The sequence below is a fragment of the Salmo salar genome, chromosome 15 (genome assembly GCF_965601325.2).
Source record: "Salmo salar chromosome 15, fSalSal1, whole genome shotgun sequence".
Classification (NCBI taxonomy): Eukaryota; Metazoa; Chordata; class Actinopteri; order Salmoniformes; family Salmonidae; genus Salmo; species Salmo salar.
In genome coordinates this window covers 73,230,394-73,249,506 of record NC_138305.1, presented here as the reverse complement: position 1 = coordinate 73,249,506, position 19,113 = coordinate 73,230,394, and the positions used below count along the sequence as shown (strand labels likewise).

The following is a 19,113-nucleotide window of genomic DNA, read 5'->3' as shown; positions in this document are numbered from 1 at the left end:
AACTTCACTGAGACTCGGTACGATGAAGATGGCTACCAGTCATACTGTACAGTGTGTTGTGCTGGCCGGGAGGTCATCCTCTGTGGGAACGACAGCTGCTGCCGGTGAGTAACAGTCTTTGCTACTTACTCTCTAACTCCAATGGAGGCTAGTGGTAGGAGGGACCGTCCTCCCCATTTATCCCTCCACCAGCCTTCAATGATGCTCCCTATGCCATTGTCTACTCTAAACCTTCCAGACATGGGTCATGTTCGAAGCATATTTCTTCTCCACAGCTCCTACTGTTCGGGCTGCCTAAACATGTTGGTTGGTCCAGGTACCTTCGACTTTCTGAAGAGGTGGATCCATAGATCTGCTACCTGTGCGAACCACATCATGCCCACGGTGCCCTGAAACCCCATCTGGACTGGAGCATCCATGTCCAGGAGTTTTTTGCAAATGATAGTGCCTTTCAGTTTGTGAGTGGCCCCTTAATCCATATTTTCTTGTAACACAACCTTAGGGTGGAATGCTCTCTGTTTTGATTTGTCATATTAGTAATATTAATTTACATTCTGCTACTGCTGTTATTGGTCAATAACCGAATGAGAGAGTTTGACCTTTGCTCTCTCTAGGAGCTCCACCGGGTATACCCGTCCATCCCTGCCAACATGCGTCGACCAATCAAGGTTCTCTCACTGTTTGATGGGATTGGCACAGGTTAGCTGCAGTGCCGGAATTCCTGTATTCTGAATCTACAATTCTACTCTGTGTTGTCCTGATTTTCCAGAAAAGATTCTACTAATTTATCTTTTAATTCTACTGTTCTGATTCCGCTGTTATTTGTTCTGATTCTATTATGAAGATCTTACTGTGAACATTATTCTATTCTATGTTCTACTGTTTTTGTACTGTTCTGGTTCTACGGTGGAAATTCTATTATACTCCTCTAAGGTCTAACGAGAAGAGGACCTTCTGAGTCTTTGCACATTAACACATAACAAGATTGTGAAGGAAGATGTGCGTCAGAATGGTTGTTAATGTGTTCTCATTTGACTCTCGGGTTACTTGGTGTTGAAAGAGCTGGGATTCAAGGTGGACAAATATGTGGCCTCAGAGATCTGTTCAGAGTTAATTGCTGTCTCCAAGATCAACCACGAAGTCAAGATCATACTGATGTCCGGCACGTACAGTATGGGGACTTCAATTCTGTTGTCTGGTTATGTGGGCACAGCGCATTTACTGACGATTTTAAACATTGTAGTACTAAAACCGCACTACTCTTATCCAATCCATATCTGGAAGTGGGGTCCGGTCGATCTGCTCATTGGTGGGAGCTCTTGCAACAATCTGTCCATCGTGAACCCAGCACGGAAGGGACTGTGGTATGTTCGGGACTTGAATAGATCAACTGACTTTTTTTAAAATGCATTTCCATACGCGTAGTGTAGCAGTGTTTCCCCTGGGATTTTTTTCAGCAGTGGCGGCAAGGCTAGCGGGGGAGGGGGGAATTGCTAATAGTGTTAGCGCAATGACATGCTAGCTGTTCCCATAGACCACTAGTCATTGGGCCAACGACTATCCATTTAAAAGTGCGTCTCGCCAGAAATAAATATATTTTTAAAAAATGACAATATTTTTTTTTACAGCGGTGGCAACAATTTAGCAAAGGTGCTAAATGAATATAGGGGGAACACAGGTTTAGTGCGGCTTGTAGACATTACCAGTAGAGGGCAGTGTATGAAAATGTGGTTCAGTTCAAATAGGCAAGTATAGTGCAACATACTGTTAGCTCTAATGCGGATATCAGTTCTGCAGTGTGGTTTAAGTGTTGCGCAAGGTCTAAATGGCATTGTTCACTGCCTAGCTACAGTGCATAACCCGACTATTCCCCTGTGTTATGGGTGCTTATTACATCTCTGTCAGTAGAGAGGACGGGCGGCCCGTTAGGTTGTTTGATAACGTGGTGTTCATGAACAACAAGGCCAACATCTTCCGCTTTCTGGTGGTTAGCTAGCCCCACTCACTCACTCTCCTCAGAACAATTGTATTGTGCTGCGTTCATGTGAAACTCAGGGTTCAAGCTTTAAACAAGCGTTCCCCACTTATATTTATGAGTCTTGGTCTGGGTCTCCGAATGAACGGTTTTGAAGTCGGAAACTGTTATAATTCTGAGAGCACATGAACACAGCATCAGATCTCTCAATTTGGATGCAAATCATACTGTCTAAATATTCTGTAGTTTAGAACCCAACTAACTGATACTCTGTTGTCAGTGCAACCCAGTTCTGGTGGATGCGGTGAAAGTGAGCCCGGCCCTTAAAGCGCAATACTTCTGGGGCAGCATCCCTGGGATGAACAGGTATGTGTCTCCGCCCTGGACCAAACTTAACCATTCCGCTGATCCTTTCACATCAACCCCATTGATTCTTGAAACCTCAGATGAAAAGTGAATTCAATGCAGTTTATCAAATCCAACTTTATTTGTCACATGCGCCGAATACAACAAGTGTAGACCTTACCGTGAAATGCTTACTTACAAGCCCTTAACCAACAGTGCAGTTCAAGAAGAGTTAAGAAAATATTTACCTAATAAACTATAGTAAACAATTATAAAAATTAACACAATAAAATAACAATAACGAGGCTATATACAGGGGGTACCACCACTGAGTCAATGTGCGGGGATACAGGTTAGTCGAGGTCATTTGTACATGTAGATGGGGGTGAAGTGACTATGGATAGAAAATAAACAGCGAGTAGCAGCAGTGTACAAAACAAATGGAGGGGAGGGGGGGGTCAATGTAAATAGTCCGGTGGCCATTTGATTAATTGTTCAGCAGTCTTATGGCTTGGGGTAGAAGCTGTTTAGAAGCCTTTTGGTCCTAGACTTGGCGCTCCGGTACCAGTACATAGTCTTCTGATATGTGGGTGTTTGGAAAAACCCAGGACCACACCAGTGTGACATCATCTTTAGGCTCATCTCTCTCTGTTCATAAGAATAACTCACTGGTGACCCTGTCTGACTGATTCAAATTCTAATAAAATGTTATTTGTCACATAATTCGTAAACAACATGTGTAGGCTAACAGTGAAATGTTTACTTACAGGCCCTTCCCAACAATGCAGAGAGAAATAATAGAAAAGTAAAACACGTAATACTAAATAAACAATGAGTAACGATAACTTGGCTATATACATGGGGTACCAGTACCGAGTCGATGTGCAGGCGTACGAGGTAATTGAGGTAGATATGTGTAAAGAACTAGGAATGAAGTGACAGATAATGAACAGTAGCAACAGCGAATGTGATGATTATCTCCTTGGTGATGAGTCATCTTCCTGCCTTTAGAAATGGCCTTAGGTTTCTGATTCTGTTCTAGGCCCATCATCACATCACAGAACGACAAGGTCAATCTCCAAGACTTCCTTGAAAGGGGCAGAGTTGCCAAGGTCAGACAATTTTTCAAGTGCATTTTCTATTTAACCTTTATTTAACTAGGAAGTCCCAATCTGATCCTCTTTGGTTGTTTTCAAACATTGTTGTCCTGTTTTTTCCATTTTAATTTGAGTTACAGTGCCTTGCAAAAGTATTCATCCCCTTGGCATTTTTCCTATTTTGTTGCATTACAACCTGTAATCTAAATTGATTTTTATTTGGATTTCATGTAATGGACATACACAAAATAGTCAAAATTGGTGAAGTGAAATTAAAATATTAACTTGTTTCAAAAAATTCTACTAAAATTAAAAATAGAAAAGTGGTATTCACCCCCTTTGCTACTAAGCTCCTAAATAAGATCTGGTGCAACCAATTACCTTCAGAAGTCACATAATTAGTTACATAAAGTCCACCTGTGTGCAATCTAAGTGTCACATGATCTGAGTGTTTATATACACCTGTTCTGAAAGACCCCAGAGTCTGCAACACCACTAAGCAAGGGGCACCATGAAGACCAAGGAGCTCTCCAAACAGGTCAGGGACAAAGTTGCGGCCAAGTACAGATCAGGGTTGGGTTATAAAAAAATCAGAAACTTTGAACATCCCAGAGCACCATTAAATCCATTATTAAAAAATGGAAAGAATAATGCACCACAACAAACCTGCCAAGAGAGAGCCGCCCACAAAACTCACAGACCAGGCAAGGAGGGCATTAATCAGAGGCAACAAAGAGACCAAAGATAACCCTGAAGGAGTTGCAAAGCTCCACAGCGGAGATTAGAGTATCTGTCCATAGGACCACTTTAAGCCGTACACTCCACAGAGCTGGGCTTTACGGAAGAGTGGCCAGAAAAAATATATTGCTTAAAGAAAAAAATAAGCAAACACGTTAGGTATTTGCCAAAGGGCATGTGGGAGACTCCACAAACATATGGAAGAATGTACTCTGGTCAGATGAGACTAAAATTGAGCTTTTTGGCCATCAAGGAAAACGCTATGTCTGGCACAAACCCAACACCTCTCATCACCCTGAGAACATCATCCCCACAGTGAAGCATGGTGGTGGCAGCATGTTTTTCATCTGCAGGGCCTGGGAAACTGGTCAAAAGTGAAGGAATGATGGATGGCGCTAAATACAGGGAAATTCTTGAGGGAGACCTATTTCAATCTTCCAGAGATTTGAGACTGGGACAGAGGTTCACCTTCCAGCAGGACAATGACCCTAGGCATACTGCTAAAGCAACACTCAAATGGTTTAAGGGGAAACATTTAAATGTCTTGGAATGGCCTAGTCAAACCCAAACCTCAATCCAATTGAGAATCTGTGGTATGACTTAGATTGCTGTACACCAGCAGAAGCCATCCAACTTGAAGGAGCTGGAGCAGTTTTGCCTTGAAGAATGGGCAAAACTCCCAGTGGCTAGATGTGCCAAGCTTATAGAGACATACCCAAAGAGACTTGCAGCTGTAGTTGCTGCAAAAGTGGCTCTACAAGTATTGACTTTGAGGGGGTGTATAGTTATGCATGCTCAAGTTCAGTTTTTTAGTCTTATTTCTTATTTGCTTCACAATAAAAAATATTTTGCATCTTCAAAGTGGTAGGCATGTTGTGTAAATCAAATGATACACCCCCCCCGCAAAAAAATCTATTTTAATTCCAGGTTGTAAGGCAACAAAATAGGAAAAATGCCAAGGGGGGTGAATACTTTCGCAAGCCACTGTATTCTAACCCTCTTTCTTTGGAACCTGTAGCTGTCTGTCTTTGGAACCTGTAGCTGTCTGCATTTCCTGGTGTCTTACGTTCTTGTTTTCCTTTGTTTCGTTTATATTCTATTGCACAGTTCACAAACGTGAGGACAATCCCCACCAACTCAAACTCTCTCAAGCAGAACAAAGATGTTGGCAAGGTCCCGGTATCAGAGAAAGGCGTGGATGACATGTGGATCACAGTGCTAGAAAAGGAGGCATTTTTAAAATGTAGCATTTCATTTATTCTCACTTTTATTTCTTGAAATTCAGCTGAAATGAAAGGTCAACTGCCCCTTAGGCCGTTCAAAACCAAAGAAGTTGGTTCTATGTCGCATCGATACGAGTCAGAAACATTAATTCTACACTCTGACTTTTTTTCCCAAAAGGGTTCATCGGCTGTCCCCATAGGAGAACCCTTTTTGGTTCCATGTAGAACCCTTTTGGGTCCATGTAGACACCTTTGTGGAAAGGGTTCTACCTGAAGCCAAAATAGGTTCTTCAAAAGGGTTCTCTTATTGGGACAGCTGAAGAACATTTACGTTCTAGAGTGTAGTGTCAAAATTGACTGCAAAGTTGTAAATGGGATAATTTTGGTCATAAAGTCAGTTTTGTCCAAAGCAGAGTTTTTTTTGTAAATGAGTTCGTCACGACTTACTGGAGGTTGGTTATGGATTATGATCATGGCCACTTGCCCAGTGCCCAGTAACACGGGAGAAGCATCTGTGCTGCGTGCACTCTATCCAATCATAGTAGCCAAAACCTCCAGACAGTGAGACAAACCTTCCCATTACACAGAGCCTAAGACTTGCTTACATAAGACAACACGTCGCCAACGTTATGTTGAAATAACCCTTGGCCCTAAGCCCTTTATGGAGTGGCCATTTGCTGATATGTTTGATAGTGTCAATCACTCCAGTCTGCCACTTGTTGGGGGCAAAATTAGAATTGAGATGATCAAAGTGCACTTTTATCCCAACTGTAACATGTCAATATTGCAAAACACATTCGTGAGCATCTTATGTCCCCCACAACCTGTTTTGTAACATGATTCCTTATGAAACACTGCTAGACAGACACATACTCTGGTAATAGATAGTGAGAAAGTTGTACAAAACAAAACGGCACTAAAGCACACACGTCACCACTCGCCAGTGACTTGATAAACTAATTGTGGCCTGGCTGCTCAATGTGCCTGCTAGCTACTACTTGTAAGCTTCATTGACAAACACAGAGTTCGATCTTAGCTAGCTAGCAAGTGATTTTGGGCACTGATAAACAGCTTATACTTTATTTACGATAGTTTGACAGCTTGCGGATGATGACGTTGTTCTCAGAAATCAGTCCTGAGCACGCAGACAGACTTTCCTGACTTGATAGGCTGCATGCAGTGCACTGACTAGTTTTTCATGCACATGTTTTTACCTGAGAAATACTACACCAAAAACCTTAGCTAGAATTGCACGATTAACACCTCTTCTGCAAAAACATCGAAATTAATGACAAATTAAGAAATCTATTTTCAGGAAGTGACTATTTTGAGGACGTGGCTATGTTGTTGCTTGCTACGGTGACAAACGACAGGGTACAATATGTGAACATTACACATCCACATCAAACCTCACCCCAAGACAACTCTCGTTTGGCTTCAGTCATGGCTGCTAGCATTTCTTAATGAGCAATCTTCAAAACGAGGCCTAATCAGGAAGCGCAGTCACTCTTTAACAATTTTCACTTCCCTTCTGCCTGTCACTTCAAGGATCTTCGGCTTCCCCAAGCACATCTAGTTCCTCAGCGACAGAGATGGGGGAGAGGTCAATGGCTGGCCCTTCATGGTGTAACCCCCTGGAGTGACAGTTGGGTTCAGCAAGGACGCTTAAACTAGACATACATTAGACAACGATAAAAATCTTGACATCTTGGGAGCACTCCCATTATGGGAATCGTCTGCATAATCTTGTCATCCTGAAGTCTGTGACCGGTGTGCTCACGTTACACGAGTTTACTCACATTGCAACCTGTCTAGACCCCTCCCTGTCCCACGATTTCCAGATGTGTCGTATCGACCGTGATTTTAAGACTTGTCATCATTGCCCCCGAGCAACGAAGACCAAGTTGCAGAAGTCGCATTGTAGCACACCGCTCACTATACAAGATACGACGAAAATATCTGTCATGTCAAATTATTGGGACCTAAGATGCAGATGAGGAGATTGCCAGATGCATAAATGCACCTCTTTTATGCGACCTACGACTATATGATTTACCTGCTATTCCAGAAATTTGTTGTGGATCCCAAATCGTTGCAAGTTTAAAATGGTCTGAAGGGACCTGAAAATAGCTGTGCAGCGACGGTTCCCATCCAGCCTGATAGAGCTTGGGAGGATCTGCAGAGAAGAATGGGAGAAACTCCCCAAATACAGGTGTGTCAAGCCTGTAGCGTCATACCCAAGAAGACTCGAGGCTGTAATCGCTGCCAAAGGTGTTTCAACAGAGTATAGAGTAAAGGGTCTGAGTACTTATGTAAATGTTATATTTATGTTTTGTATTTTTTATACATTTGAAAAATATCTGGAAAACTGCTTTTGCTTTGTCATTATGGGGTATTGGGTGTAGATTGATGAGGGGGAAAAAACAATTTAATACATTTTAGAATAAGGCTGTAACGTTACAAAATGTGGGAAAAGTCAAGGGGTCTGAATACTTTCTGAATGCACGGTATATCTTTGTAAATAGAACTGCAATTGTTATTGTATGATAATAATGTAAATAATTTGGACAACTATTGAGTGTTTTTAAATGGTTCCTTGATTGTGTGAAAGAAGGCATTTGACAGAATCATGTGTAATTCACAAAATCTATACTATGGCGTTAAACTATATGTCCTATTTTGTTAATTTAAATGATTAATACAAATATTTGTTTTTATTTTTTATGCCATGGCTGTATTTTATGGTAACAAATCAATTGCATTGGGTGATTCCACAAATGGCAACTGTGATATAAGAAATGGCAATTTTGTGATATAAATGTAATAATCCAAATATATTCTTATAGTAATTCATATATACTGAAGAAAAATATAAACACAACATGAAACTATTTAAAAGATTTTACTGAGTTACAGTTCATATAAGGAAGTAGGTTAATTTAAATGAATTAATTAGGCTCTAATCTATGGATTTCACATGACTGGGAATACAGATATGCATCTGTTGGTCACAGATACCTTTAACAAAAAAAGGTAGGGGCGTGGATCAGAAAACCAGTCAGTATCTGGTGTGACCACCATTTGCCTCATGAAGCGTGACACATCTCCTTCACATAGAGTTAATCAGGCTGTCGCTTGTTGCCTGTGGAATGTTGTCCCATTCCTCTTCAATGGCTGTGCTGGATATTGGCGGGAACTGGAACACGCCGTCGTACAGATTGATCCAGAGCATCCCAAACATGCTCAATGGGTGACATAGTATTCAGGCCTTGGAAGAACAGGGACATTTTCAGCTTTCAGGAATTGTGTAATAATGCCTGCGTCATGGGACCGTGCATTATCATGCTGAAACATGAGGTGACGTCGGCGAATGATTGGCACGACAGTGGGCCTCAGGATCTTGTCACGATATCTCTGTGCATTCAAATTGCCATCGATAAAATGCAATTGTGTTTGTTGTCCGTAGCTTATGCCTGCCCATACCGTAACCCCACCGCCACCATGGGGCACTCTGTTCACAACATTGAAATCAGCAAACCGCTCACCCACACGACGCCATACACGTGGTCTGCAGTTGAGGCCTGTTAGACGTTCTGCCAAATTCTCAAAAAGGTTGGCTTATGGTAGAGAAATGAACATTCAATTCTCTGGCAACAGCTCTGACATTACTGCAGGCAGCATGCCAATTGCATACACCCTCAAAACTTGAGACATCTGTGACTTTGTTGTATGACAAAACTGCACATTATAGTTGCCTTTTATTGTCCCCAGCACAAGGTGCACCTGTGTAATGATCATGCTGTTTAAACAGCTTCTTGATATGCTACAATTTGAGAGAAATAAGCTTTTTGTCAGTATGGATAATTTCTGGGATCTTTTATTTCAGCTCATGAAATATGGGACCAACACTTTACATGTTGCATTTATATTTTTTATAAGTTAAACTGCTATACTTGCCCACAAGATCATCGGGTCAAATATTCACATTTGAGCCAGGCCTACCTCAAAGCAGCGAGCCGTGCAGCACTGGGAACAAACACTGTTCTTTCATCATAATGAGCTCCAAATGGAATGTCTTCACTGGAAATGTCCCAATGTCCATGTAGATAATTATCTAATTTGTGTGTTTCTCTTGCTCTTCTCTCTCTCATTTTCTGCATCCGTGCATACATTGCATTGTGAGTGTGTAGGGTTATGTCTCGTGAAAAGAGGCTATTCAGATGAAATGTCCCTTTCATAGCACAAAGGAGCCTTTGGTGACTACATTACAACCAAATAGGAGAATAAAGGGTTGAAAGGGATGAAGTCACTGTGATAGTACATTTGAGATACAACTTTAGCAGTTCAAGGATTGGAGGGAAGCATGCATGCCTTTCCCAACATAAAGTAGAATTAGACCACTGTCAAACTCTGTGCCACAGTTGTAAAGAAATTATGTAAAGTAAAAGTGTTTCAAATCATATTTGTCACATACCTCATAAACAACAGGTGTAGACTAACAGTGAAATACTTACTTACCTAGAAATCAGAGAGAAAAATAAAAAAAATCACAAGGAATAAATACACAATGAGTAACTTGGCTATACACAGGGTACCAGTGCTGAGTTGATGTACAGGGGTATGAGGTAATTGAGGTAGATATGTACATACAGGTAAGGGTAAAGTGACTAGGTAACAGGGTAAATAATAAGCAGTAGCAGCAGCATTTGAGTCAAAATAGTGCAAAAAAAGGGGGTGGCTGGGGTCAATGCAGGTAGTCCAGGTAGCTATTTGGTTAACTATTTAGCAGTCGTATGGCTTGAGGTTAGAAGCTGTTCAGTGTCCTGTTGGTTTGAGACTTGGTGCATTGGTTTCTGCTTGCCATGCAGATCGGTAGGAGGGAGAACAGTCTATAACATGGCTGGAGTCTTTAAGAATCTTTAGGGCCTTCCTCTGACACAGCTTGTTATAGAGGTCCTGGATGCCAGTGTTTCAAATGACTATGATGCCTGTAGTAATAATAATGTATAAAGGTTGGTTGATACAGAAAGCGTTAGTCTAGCCCAGCGTTGTAGCTGTGTAGTGCTAGGGCAAAAAAACAAAACGTGCACCGAGTTAGTGAAACCCTGTTCTAGCCCAATGACTGTAGGTCTAGCCTCGCCCAAGCTGCTCCGATCAGTGCTATTTAGAATCCTTGGGACGTCCCTACCCTAACCATTTTACATTTCAACTTCAATGTGGTAGGGACGTCCCAAGGATTCCACATAGCACCGACCAAGCTGCTCCCCAGCTCTACGCACGCAGTCGCGCTGAAAGGAGTCAACCCGCTGTCGCCGGCATATTGAACTCGGAACTGGCTACCAGGAGAAGAAAAGAGTAGGAAACATTGACGTCTGTATTTTATATGAGAAACAGTTTACGTTTAATCAATATATTAGCAACACCTAGAGTTCTGAAAGCCATTCCAAAACAAGGTAAGTATTTTGTTTGCCATTTGCATTTAGCTAGCTAGCTGTATAGTTAGGCGGGGGCGCAGAGACCGGGGAGGCTTGAATGCGTCTGTCGTTGGGAGTCTAGCTGTAGCACGCTAGCCTTATGAGTTGGGCAGGGGAAATGTTGGTAGCTAGCCATCCAGTATAAGTCAGCTGACATAGTTATTTAACTAGCTAACGTTAGTTTACTCACTAGTTAGCTAACTATTTAAATATAACTAGCTAACATGTCTAATATTCAAACGTCCGCTAACTTGATACAGTAACGTTTGCTAGTTCAAAAAGCTATGTGGTAACTTAGCTAAGTTAGCTACCTTGCTAGCTATTTAGCGCATACTAGCAGGCTTGCTGGTGGTGTTATAACTAGCTAGTAAGCTAACGCTGGCTCTGATTACCTTGGTACTAGCTGACTACTGTTGTTAGCCTTTTCAGGCCCACCCTACCTAGTTAGCTAACGGTATCTGGCATGCAAGACAGGTCAGAGACGGTACAATCTGTAGCTAGTAGTACTGATTTTATTAGGCAAAACTGGCTGCAGCATTCGTCCACTAATTTTTCCCTGAAATTATCGTTTCTCCTCATTTCAGGAATGGTAACCCACTGAACCAGTGCTAGGTCCCCACCTGTTGTGCCTCTGACATGATTACTAGCTAGTAACTTTGAATTGTGCTTTTTCTAACGTGACATAAACTTAAACAAATCTCTCCATTGTGCTTCAACAGACAATGGCTGTGAACGTTTACTCAACCTCAGTGTGCAGTGACAATTTGAGTCGTCATGACATGCTTGCATGGATTAATGAATCGTTACAGATCAACCTTACCAAGATAGAGCTGTTATGTTCAGGTGAGTGGCAGGGTATGGATGGCACAAATGCAATTGTTCTTGCATTACATCATACGGCAGATTGCTTATACTTGAGTAAATTAAAGTAAATCCTATAATTGATGTAGCCTAAAGGTTTAGCCTAGTTTCCTTTTGTGTGATCCAAGAGGAATAGTTCGATATGCTTTGTGATGACCCCTGGTGTGTCTGTCTTCTAAAGGTGCAGCCTACTGCCAGTTCATGGATATGCTTTTTCCCGGCTGTGTGCCTTTGAAGAAAGTCAAATTTGCTGCAAAACTAGAGCATGAATTCATTCACAACTACAAGATCTTGCAAGCTGGCTTCAAAAGAATGGGTGTTGACAAAGTAAGTAGGCTATTCTATTTTCCCTCTCAGCATAGCCTAGGCTGTAGAGCAGTGGAATTCAAACTTTTTCAGTGTGAACTCCATTTTTTTTCCCCACCAGAATTTATGGGGAACCAATTTGTCCCCAATCATTTCTCCAAAACCACACCCCCAAATCTAATAATACAACCATAAAATACATACATTTCGATTTTTACATTGACAAATAACCTTCAATTCATTGCATTTTAATCTCTTATCAAAAGGAAAATAAACACATTTCCTCAGTAAAAAAAAATATATTAAAAAAAGCATTTGTTGTCCCATACAATAATCTGTTCTCTTAGTTTAAAAATAATATTTTTGGTGACCCCACTGCAGTTCCCCGTGACCGTGACTTTGAATGCTACTGCTCTAGTCTACATCCAGAGCTGTACCTATTTGCCGGGCTACGTATATTTGTTTGTTCATCTGTTGAACCGGTTGCTTTTGAAGCATATGTATCTATTAATTATTTTGCTTCCTGTCTTTACCATGTGTTGTCTTGCAATATATTAACCATTCAATATCACCACCAAGTGCGTACAGGAATTCATACAATCAAAAGACATGGCCTACTTGTCTCTCTTAGATGTTCTCTTAACCTAATATCCTAATCTTTGGCTTCTCATTTGGATTTCGACATCTGAGTTGCCCATTGTGTGTGTGTGTAATCATTACGGCGATTCTGTTGAAAAACGTTTTGCACAAACCATTTACTCCAAACGGAAAATGCAAACAAGTTTCTATTGGAGAAATTCAGGTAGGTCCCGCCCTGTTTTTTTCAGTTTGCTTCCGTTTTGGTTTTTAAACTGTACAGTTCCCTGCTTTATACTTCTCTGGCACTGCTTGCTAATTGTTTCCTGCTGAGCTAGCATGGCCTCTGTCTACTGTGGCTCACTGATATTTACTTTCCTGTGCCAGAAGCGAGGGGACTGTTGGCATCCTATAAAGACTCCACTCTGTTAGTTAGTCATTAGTTCTCATCCAGTAGTTGGATGGCGTATTTGTTGGCTTCTGCTACTGCACAGTCGAGTGTGTGAGATGAGCAAAAAATTGAGTCTGGATTTTCTCCCTTCAAGTGTCATGACGAAGTCCCTCAAATCAAATTTTATTTGTCACATGCAGATGTTAATGCGAGTGTAGCGAAATGCTTGTCCTTCTAGTTCCGACAGTGCAGTAATATTTAACAATTCCCCAACAACTACCTAATACACACAAATCTAAAGGGGTGAATGAGAATATGTCTGGGTCTCAATTTAGGCAGCAGCCTCTCTTGAGTTAGTGATTGCTGTTTAGCAGTCTGACGACCTTGAGATTGAAAAACAGCTTCTAGCTCTCGTTCCCAGCTTTGACGCACCTGTACTGACCTCCCCTTCTGGAAGATAACGGTGTGAAACGGCAGTGGCTCGGGTGGTTGACGTCCTTGATGATGTTTTTGGCCTTCCTGTGACATCGGGTGCTGTAGGTGTCATGGAGGGCAGGTAGTTTGCCCCCGGTGATGCGTTGTGCAGACCGCACCACCCTCTGGAGAGCCTTGCGGTTGAGGGCGGTGCAGTTGCCGTACCAGGCGGTGATACAGTCCGACAGGATGCTCTCGATTGTGCATCTATAGAAGTTTGTTAGGGTTTTGGGTGACAAGCCACATTTCTTCAGCCTCCTGTGGTTGAAGAGGCCCTATTGCGCCTTCTTCACAACACTGTCTCTGTGGGTGGACCATTTAAGTTTGTCTGTGATGTGTACGCCCAGGAACTTAAAACTTTCCACCTTCTCCACTGCTGTCCCGTCGATGTGGATAAGGGGATGCTCCCTCTGCTGTTTCCTGAAGTCCACGATCATCTCCTTTGTTTTGTTGACGTTGAGTGAGAGGTTATTTTCCTGACACCACACTCTGAGTGCCCTCACCTCCTCCCTGTAGGCTGTCTCGTTGTTGTTGGTGATAAGGCCCACTACTGTTGTGTCATCTGCAAACTTGATGATTGAGTTTGAGGCGTTCACCCAGTCGTGGGTGAACAGGGAGTACAGGAGGGGACTGAGCACGCACCCTTGTGGGGCCCCAGTGTTGAGGGTCAGCGAAGTGGAGATGTTTCTTACCTTCATCACCTGGGGGCGGTCTGTCAAAGTCCAAGACCCAGTTGCACAGGGTGAGGTTGAGACCCAGGGCCTACAGCTTGATGATGATTTTGGATGGTACTATGGTGTTGAATGCTGAGCTGGTGTCAATGAACAGCATTCATACATAGGTATTCCTTTTGTCCAGATGGGATAGGGGAGTGTGATGGCGATTGCGTCGTCTGTGGACCTATTGGGGCGGTAAGCAAATTGAAGTGGGTCTAGGGTGGCCAGTAAGGTGGAGGTGATATGACCTTGACTAGTCTCTCGACGGACTTCATGATGACGGAAGTTAGAGCTACGGGGCCGTAGTCATTTAGTTCAGTTATCTTTGCCTTCTTGGGTACAGGAACAATGGTAGCCATCTTGAAGCATGTGGGGACAACAGACTGGGATAGGGAGAGATTGAATATGTCCATAAACACACCAGCCAGCTGCTCTGCACATGCTCTCCGAATGCGGCTAGGGATGCCGTCTGGGTCAGCAACCCTGCGAGGGTTAACAAGTTTAAATGTTTCACTCATGTCAGCCATGGAGAAGGAGAGGGGCGAGGTTGCAGTCCTTGTTACCGGGCTGCGACGGTGGCACGGTATTATCCTCAAAGCGGGCAAATAAGGTGTTTAGTTTGTCTGGAAGCGTGACTCTCCGTGATGTGGCTGGATTTTTTTTTTTCTAGTGTGTGTGCTTTCCTGTAGACCCTGCCACATACATCTGGTGTCTGAGCCGTCGAATTGCGACTCCACCTTGTCCCTGAACTGGCATTTTGCTTGTTTGATTGCCAGTACAGGGACAAGGTGGAGTCGCAATTCAACGGCTCCTCCTAGTCTGTGTTCTATCCATATTCATTCAGCATTTAACGGTAGTCACCTCTGCAATGCATGTTTAGGCTAAATCAGCTGTCTGGCGTTGACATCCACTAGTGTTTATCTAACCCATTTTTGTGGTGTTGAATCCACTAACATGGTGTTTTGTTCCTCTCAAGATCATCCCTGTTGACAAGTTGATAAAAGGCAAGTTCCAGGACAACTTTGAGTTTGTGCAGTGGTTCAAGAAGTTCTTTGACGCCAACTACGATGGGAAAGAGTACGACCCTGTGGAGGCTCGCCAGGGCCAAGACACCATGCCCAGTCCTGCCGTGTCTGCCCTCAACAAACCCAAGAAGATCCTCAATGCTGGTGAGTGGTGGCTCAGCCTGTGCCATGATTTGTATTTTATTTTCACTGTACAATTAAAAAAAAAAAGTTTTTTTATTTTGTATTTTTTTTAGGAGTGGTTCCCCTAGATAATGTTCCAGGCAGGGCACAAAGGCCCCAAAAATCAACATCTTGAGACCTTTTGAACTAAAATTGTCAATCGAAAGCAACTAAAACCAAATTGTTCTGGGTTGGAGGGAGAATAGAAACACTAAGAGAAACTGACTGCTGTAAGCAGTCTAGAGATGATTCTTTCCATATTGAAATCTACTGAGCTTGTCGATAACAACCTCTCCCCATCTCATTCTAATTAGTTGCTTGTTCCCCTCAGCACCCCAGCGGGCAGCAGTTGCCAAGGTAGCACCCAAAATGGCGCCCAGCTCGGCACGAAGACCAGGGGCTGGTGATGAGGAGCGGGCCGAACTCATCCAGGAGGTACTGTCATCCATCCTTCCATTCATGTGCCTTGACATGTATTAGAAAAATCAATTGCTGTATTCACATATGGTTTGACTGAAGTTGTAGCAAAAGTTCAGATATACATCTTGCCCCTTCCCTCCCAGGTGAATATACTGAAGTCCACCATCCAGGACATGGAGAAGGAGCGGGACTTCTATTTTGGCAAACTGAGGAACATTGAGCTCATCTGCCAAGAGAAGGAAGGAGAGGGCGACCCCACACTGCAGAGGATTGTAGATATACTCTACGCCACAGACGTGAGTTTAGTAGACATTACACGCAAAGTCTCACGGGTCAACTTCAGCTTTCTTAGATTTTAAGCCTGTGTTTTGGTTCAAGCAACTGCTGATGCCCTCTAAAATTCCATCTGTGGAATGGCATGTAATGTAGCTCAAGCGGAATGCTAAAGTACGCTCGTACAGCTTGGACAAACTGTGCTGTATCCCTCCATCAGGCCACGCATGATTGGTTCAGCCTGTCAACTCATTAATCTGAGTCAAATAAATGTAAAAACACTGGTACGCTTGATTTAGTGTAGTTTGCACTTTTGGCACTATTCCATTTGTGCCTCTGCCAGGCAAATCAAACGCTGCGTAAGTGTTTTAAAAAGTATTTGACACATGTCAGGTTTAGATCAAAATGTGAGTATTTCGACTATGCAGAGTTCTGTAACATATCTAAGCTGATAATATCCTCCTCTTTATCCGTCTGTCTGTGCTTTCAGGAGGGCTTCGTCATACCGGACGCTGAGTCAGAGGACCACGAGGAGTTCTAATGTTCAAGACTGGATCATGCGACTTTTAATACTACCCCCCCACCCCTTCAATCAGCTACAACTGCTCCCATCCTCACCCTGCGTACCACACCCTAAACATCCAGATCATGTTATTCATTGCTTGGTCTCTGAATAGACTATATCAAAAATATTTTTTGTCTGTCAAATCAAGTTGAAATAAGTAGTGTGAAGTACCTCTGAAGCCCCTTCTTCGGGTCATCCTATTGGCCTGTGCCAGGGTCGGTCTTGGCATCATGTTGGAAGAAGGCGACTATTTTGGCTCTCTATTTGGGTCCAGAAGAGTGAGCTGTCAGTCTGTAAGATTCCGCTTTTTTTCTTGGTCTTTTCCCTAATTTTCTGTCTCTTCCAGGAATTGGAGTTAAAAGTTCATTGGCACCTGCACTCACTTTTGTACGTTGTATTTTTCTTAGTTTACTTGTTTCCCAAATTAGCCCAGTTTTTCCCACATGTATATTGTTTTATGGGTCTGAGAAAATGTACTAAGTTCCTAATAATTTCAATAGAGAAAGTGTTTTAGATGGGTTCAGTGGGTGGCTATTGTACTTATTGTGGAACAATTGTTTTCTTCACCAACCACAACTCTCATATTTCACAATTCTTTAATTTGGTCTCATCCAGTTTGGAGATTAACCTGTTTTAAATAGTGCTATTCTTTATTCCAGGAAAGTTTATTTATTTCTCAAAGATACAGGACAGCTCATAACATGACAATATTTAATGCTGAAGAAACATGTTAGAACTACAAGTTTACGGTGGAATACTTTGTGCGTGATTTATCTGTTTTGTTTGTCTCTTGGATGTTGGAAGGCATGTGCACTGTGGATACCAGAAACTCCCCTGGTCCCAAGCCCATCCCAAACTACCTGCTTTGGGTTTTTTGGCTTTTCTCCCGATATGTCAGTTGGCAGGGGATAGAAGTTTTAACTTGATTTAGCCGCTAGTGTCTAATTCATCCTCATAGGGAATGCGAAAGGTGAGTGACTTTGCTGGGGGTTTTTCCGATTTCTACTTACTCAACAAACAAACAAACAAAATACTCCTGGTTCTGTAGCATGTTTTAACACTCCAGTTGTGAGTTTGAATCTGTTTTGATCATGTAGCAACTGCACCAGTGACAGGTTCTAAGGCCCAAAACGCTGATATGCAAATAGAACTCCCAGTCTGCGCTATAAGATCAGATAATTTTTTTGAATTGCTTTATTCTTAATCAGTTTTTTTTTTTTTTCATAAAAAATACTTTTAATAACCTACATAGATGTGACTTTGATGTATTTTTTTTTGGGCAGATGTTTGTAATACGATTTAAAGTATTGTAATTTAAGCTCTTAACAAATTTTTTTTTCTCTGCTGCTCTGAAATAAAGATGTGTAGAGAATCTGGCAGAAGCTTGGGTATTTTAAGCTGTTATATAGACTTTCAGTCTTCCGGTTATACAAAAGCCAATGACATTTTTATACCGTTGATGGTTCATTGATGTGTTCTGAATTTATTGGTGTACTTAATCTAACGGGTGCTGCCCAACTTTTGAATGAAATACCTTCATAGAAATGACCTCTCCAATGATTAGCAATACATAACTGTTCAGTCCAATGTATTGCCTCCTTGCAGGGCTCGTTAAATAATGTGTTATAAATTGTACAATAATGCGACAATGGGAGCAGCAATAGGATCAATTGGTTGCGCTTAGCGAGACATCATTCGCTTTTCATGATGGGGATTTTCTGATGCTGATTTAGGTAATTGCCCATTTGGTTTGGAGTCCACATGGGAGCAGCACACGTTTTAACATTGCAGGGTACTTCAGTCATCAAGGCACTAAAACAGGCCCTTTCTATTCCTTCGACACTGACAGGCCAAGTTTGAATGTCGTGCAAAATCCTTACTCGTGCCTGGTGTCATAATTCGAATTTTCTGTTACGTTTGTCTATTGCTTAATCAGGATCACAACCCTAATTCAATGTGCCAACTTTTTGGGCATAGCCACTTCTGGAATGTATTGGGGCATGAACGTGTATATTTGATACACAGAGATGCTAATTGTGACGATGATCCTTTTCAGCAGATTCCATAGCGCTGAGCGATTTAGTGCTTTTCGAGGGTCGGTTCGATTATTAGAAAACAATCACAGATTTTGGTTTTGATTATTTGGGGTGAATGCTGTAACAACACAGAATAAAACAATTAAGTCCCGTGATGGTAGTGACTGCTCATTACTGCTTATCACTTATTATAAACTGGTTGTTTCGAGCCCTGACTGGTGATTGGCTGACAGCTGTGGTATATCAGACAGTATACCATAGGTATGACAAAACATTTATTTTTACTGCTCTAATTACGTTGATAACCAGTTTATAATAGCAATAAGGCACCTCGGTGGTTGTGATATATGGCTAATATACCACGGCTAAGGGCTGTATCCAGGCGCTCCACGATGTGTCTGCTTAAGAACAGCCCTCAGCCATGGTATATTGGCCATATACCACACCCCCTCATGC

At 42.2% G+C, this 19,113-nt stretch overlaps 2 protein-coding genes across 2 annotated transcripts; both read left to right on the top strand.

The window, feature by feature from the left end:
* Positions 1-1,750: 1,750 nt before the first annotated feature.
* LOC106572335 (DNA (cytosine-5)-methyltransferase 3C-like) lies at positions 1,751-8,165 on the top strand. The gene is made up of 4 exons (XM_045695245.2): positions 1,751-1,987; positions 2,256-2,341; positions 3,363-3,432; positions 5,263-8,165. Exons 1-4 carry the CDS (start codon positions 1,880-1,882, stop codon positions 5,431-5,433), a joined length of 435 nt encoding a protein of 144 aa, XP_045551201.1. The 5' UTR covers positions 1,751-1,879; the 3' UTR covers positions 5,434-8,165.
* Positions 8,166-10,740: 2,575 nt separating this feature from the next.
* On the top strand, positions 10,741-18,808 carry mapre1 (microtubule-associated protein, RP/EB family, member 1). The gene is given in 7 exon segments (NM_001139657.1): positions 10,741-10,831; positions 11,572-11,695; positions 11,895-12,040; positions 15,153-15,345; positions 15,695-15,798; positions 15,927-16,079; positions 16,547-18,808. Coding segments are annotated over 6 exon segments (768 nt in total). The 5' UTR covers positions 10,741-10,831; positions 11,572-11,574; the 3' UTR covers positions 16,598-18,808.
* The last annotated feature ends 305 nt before the right edge of the window (positions 18,809-19,113 follow it).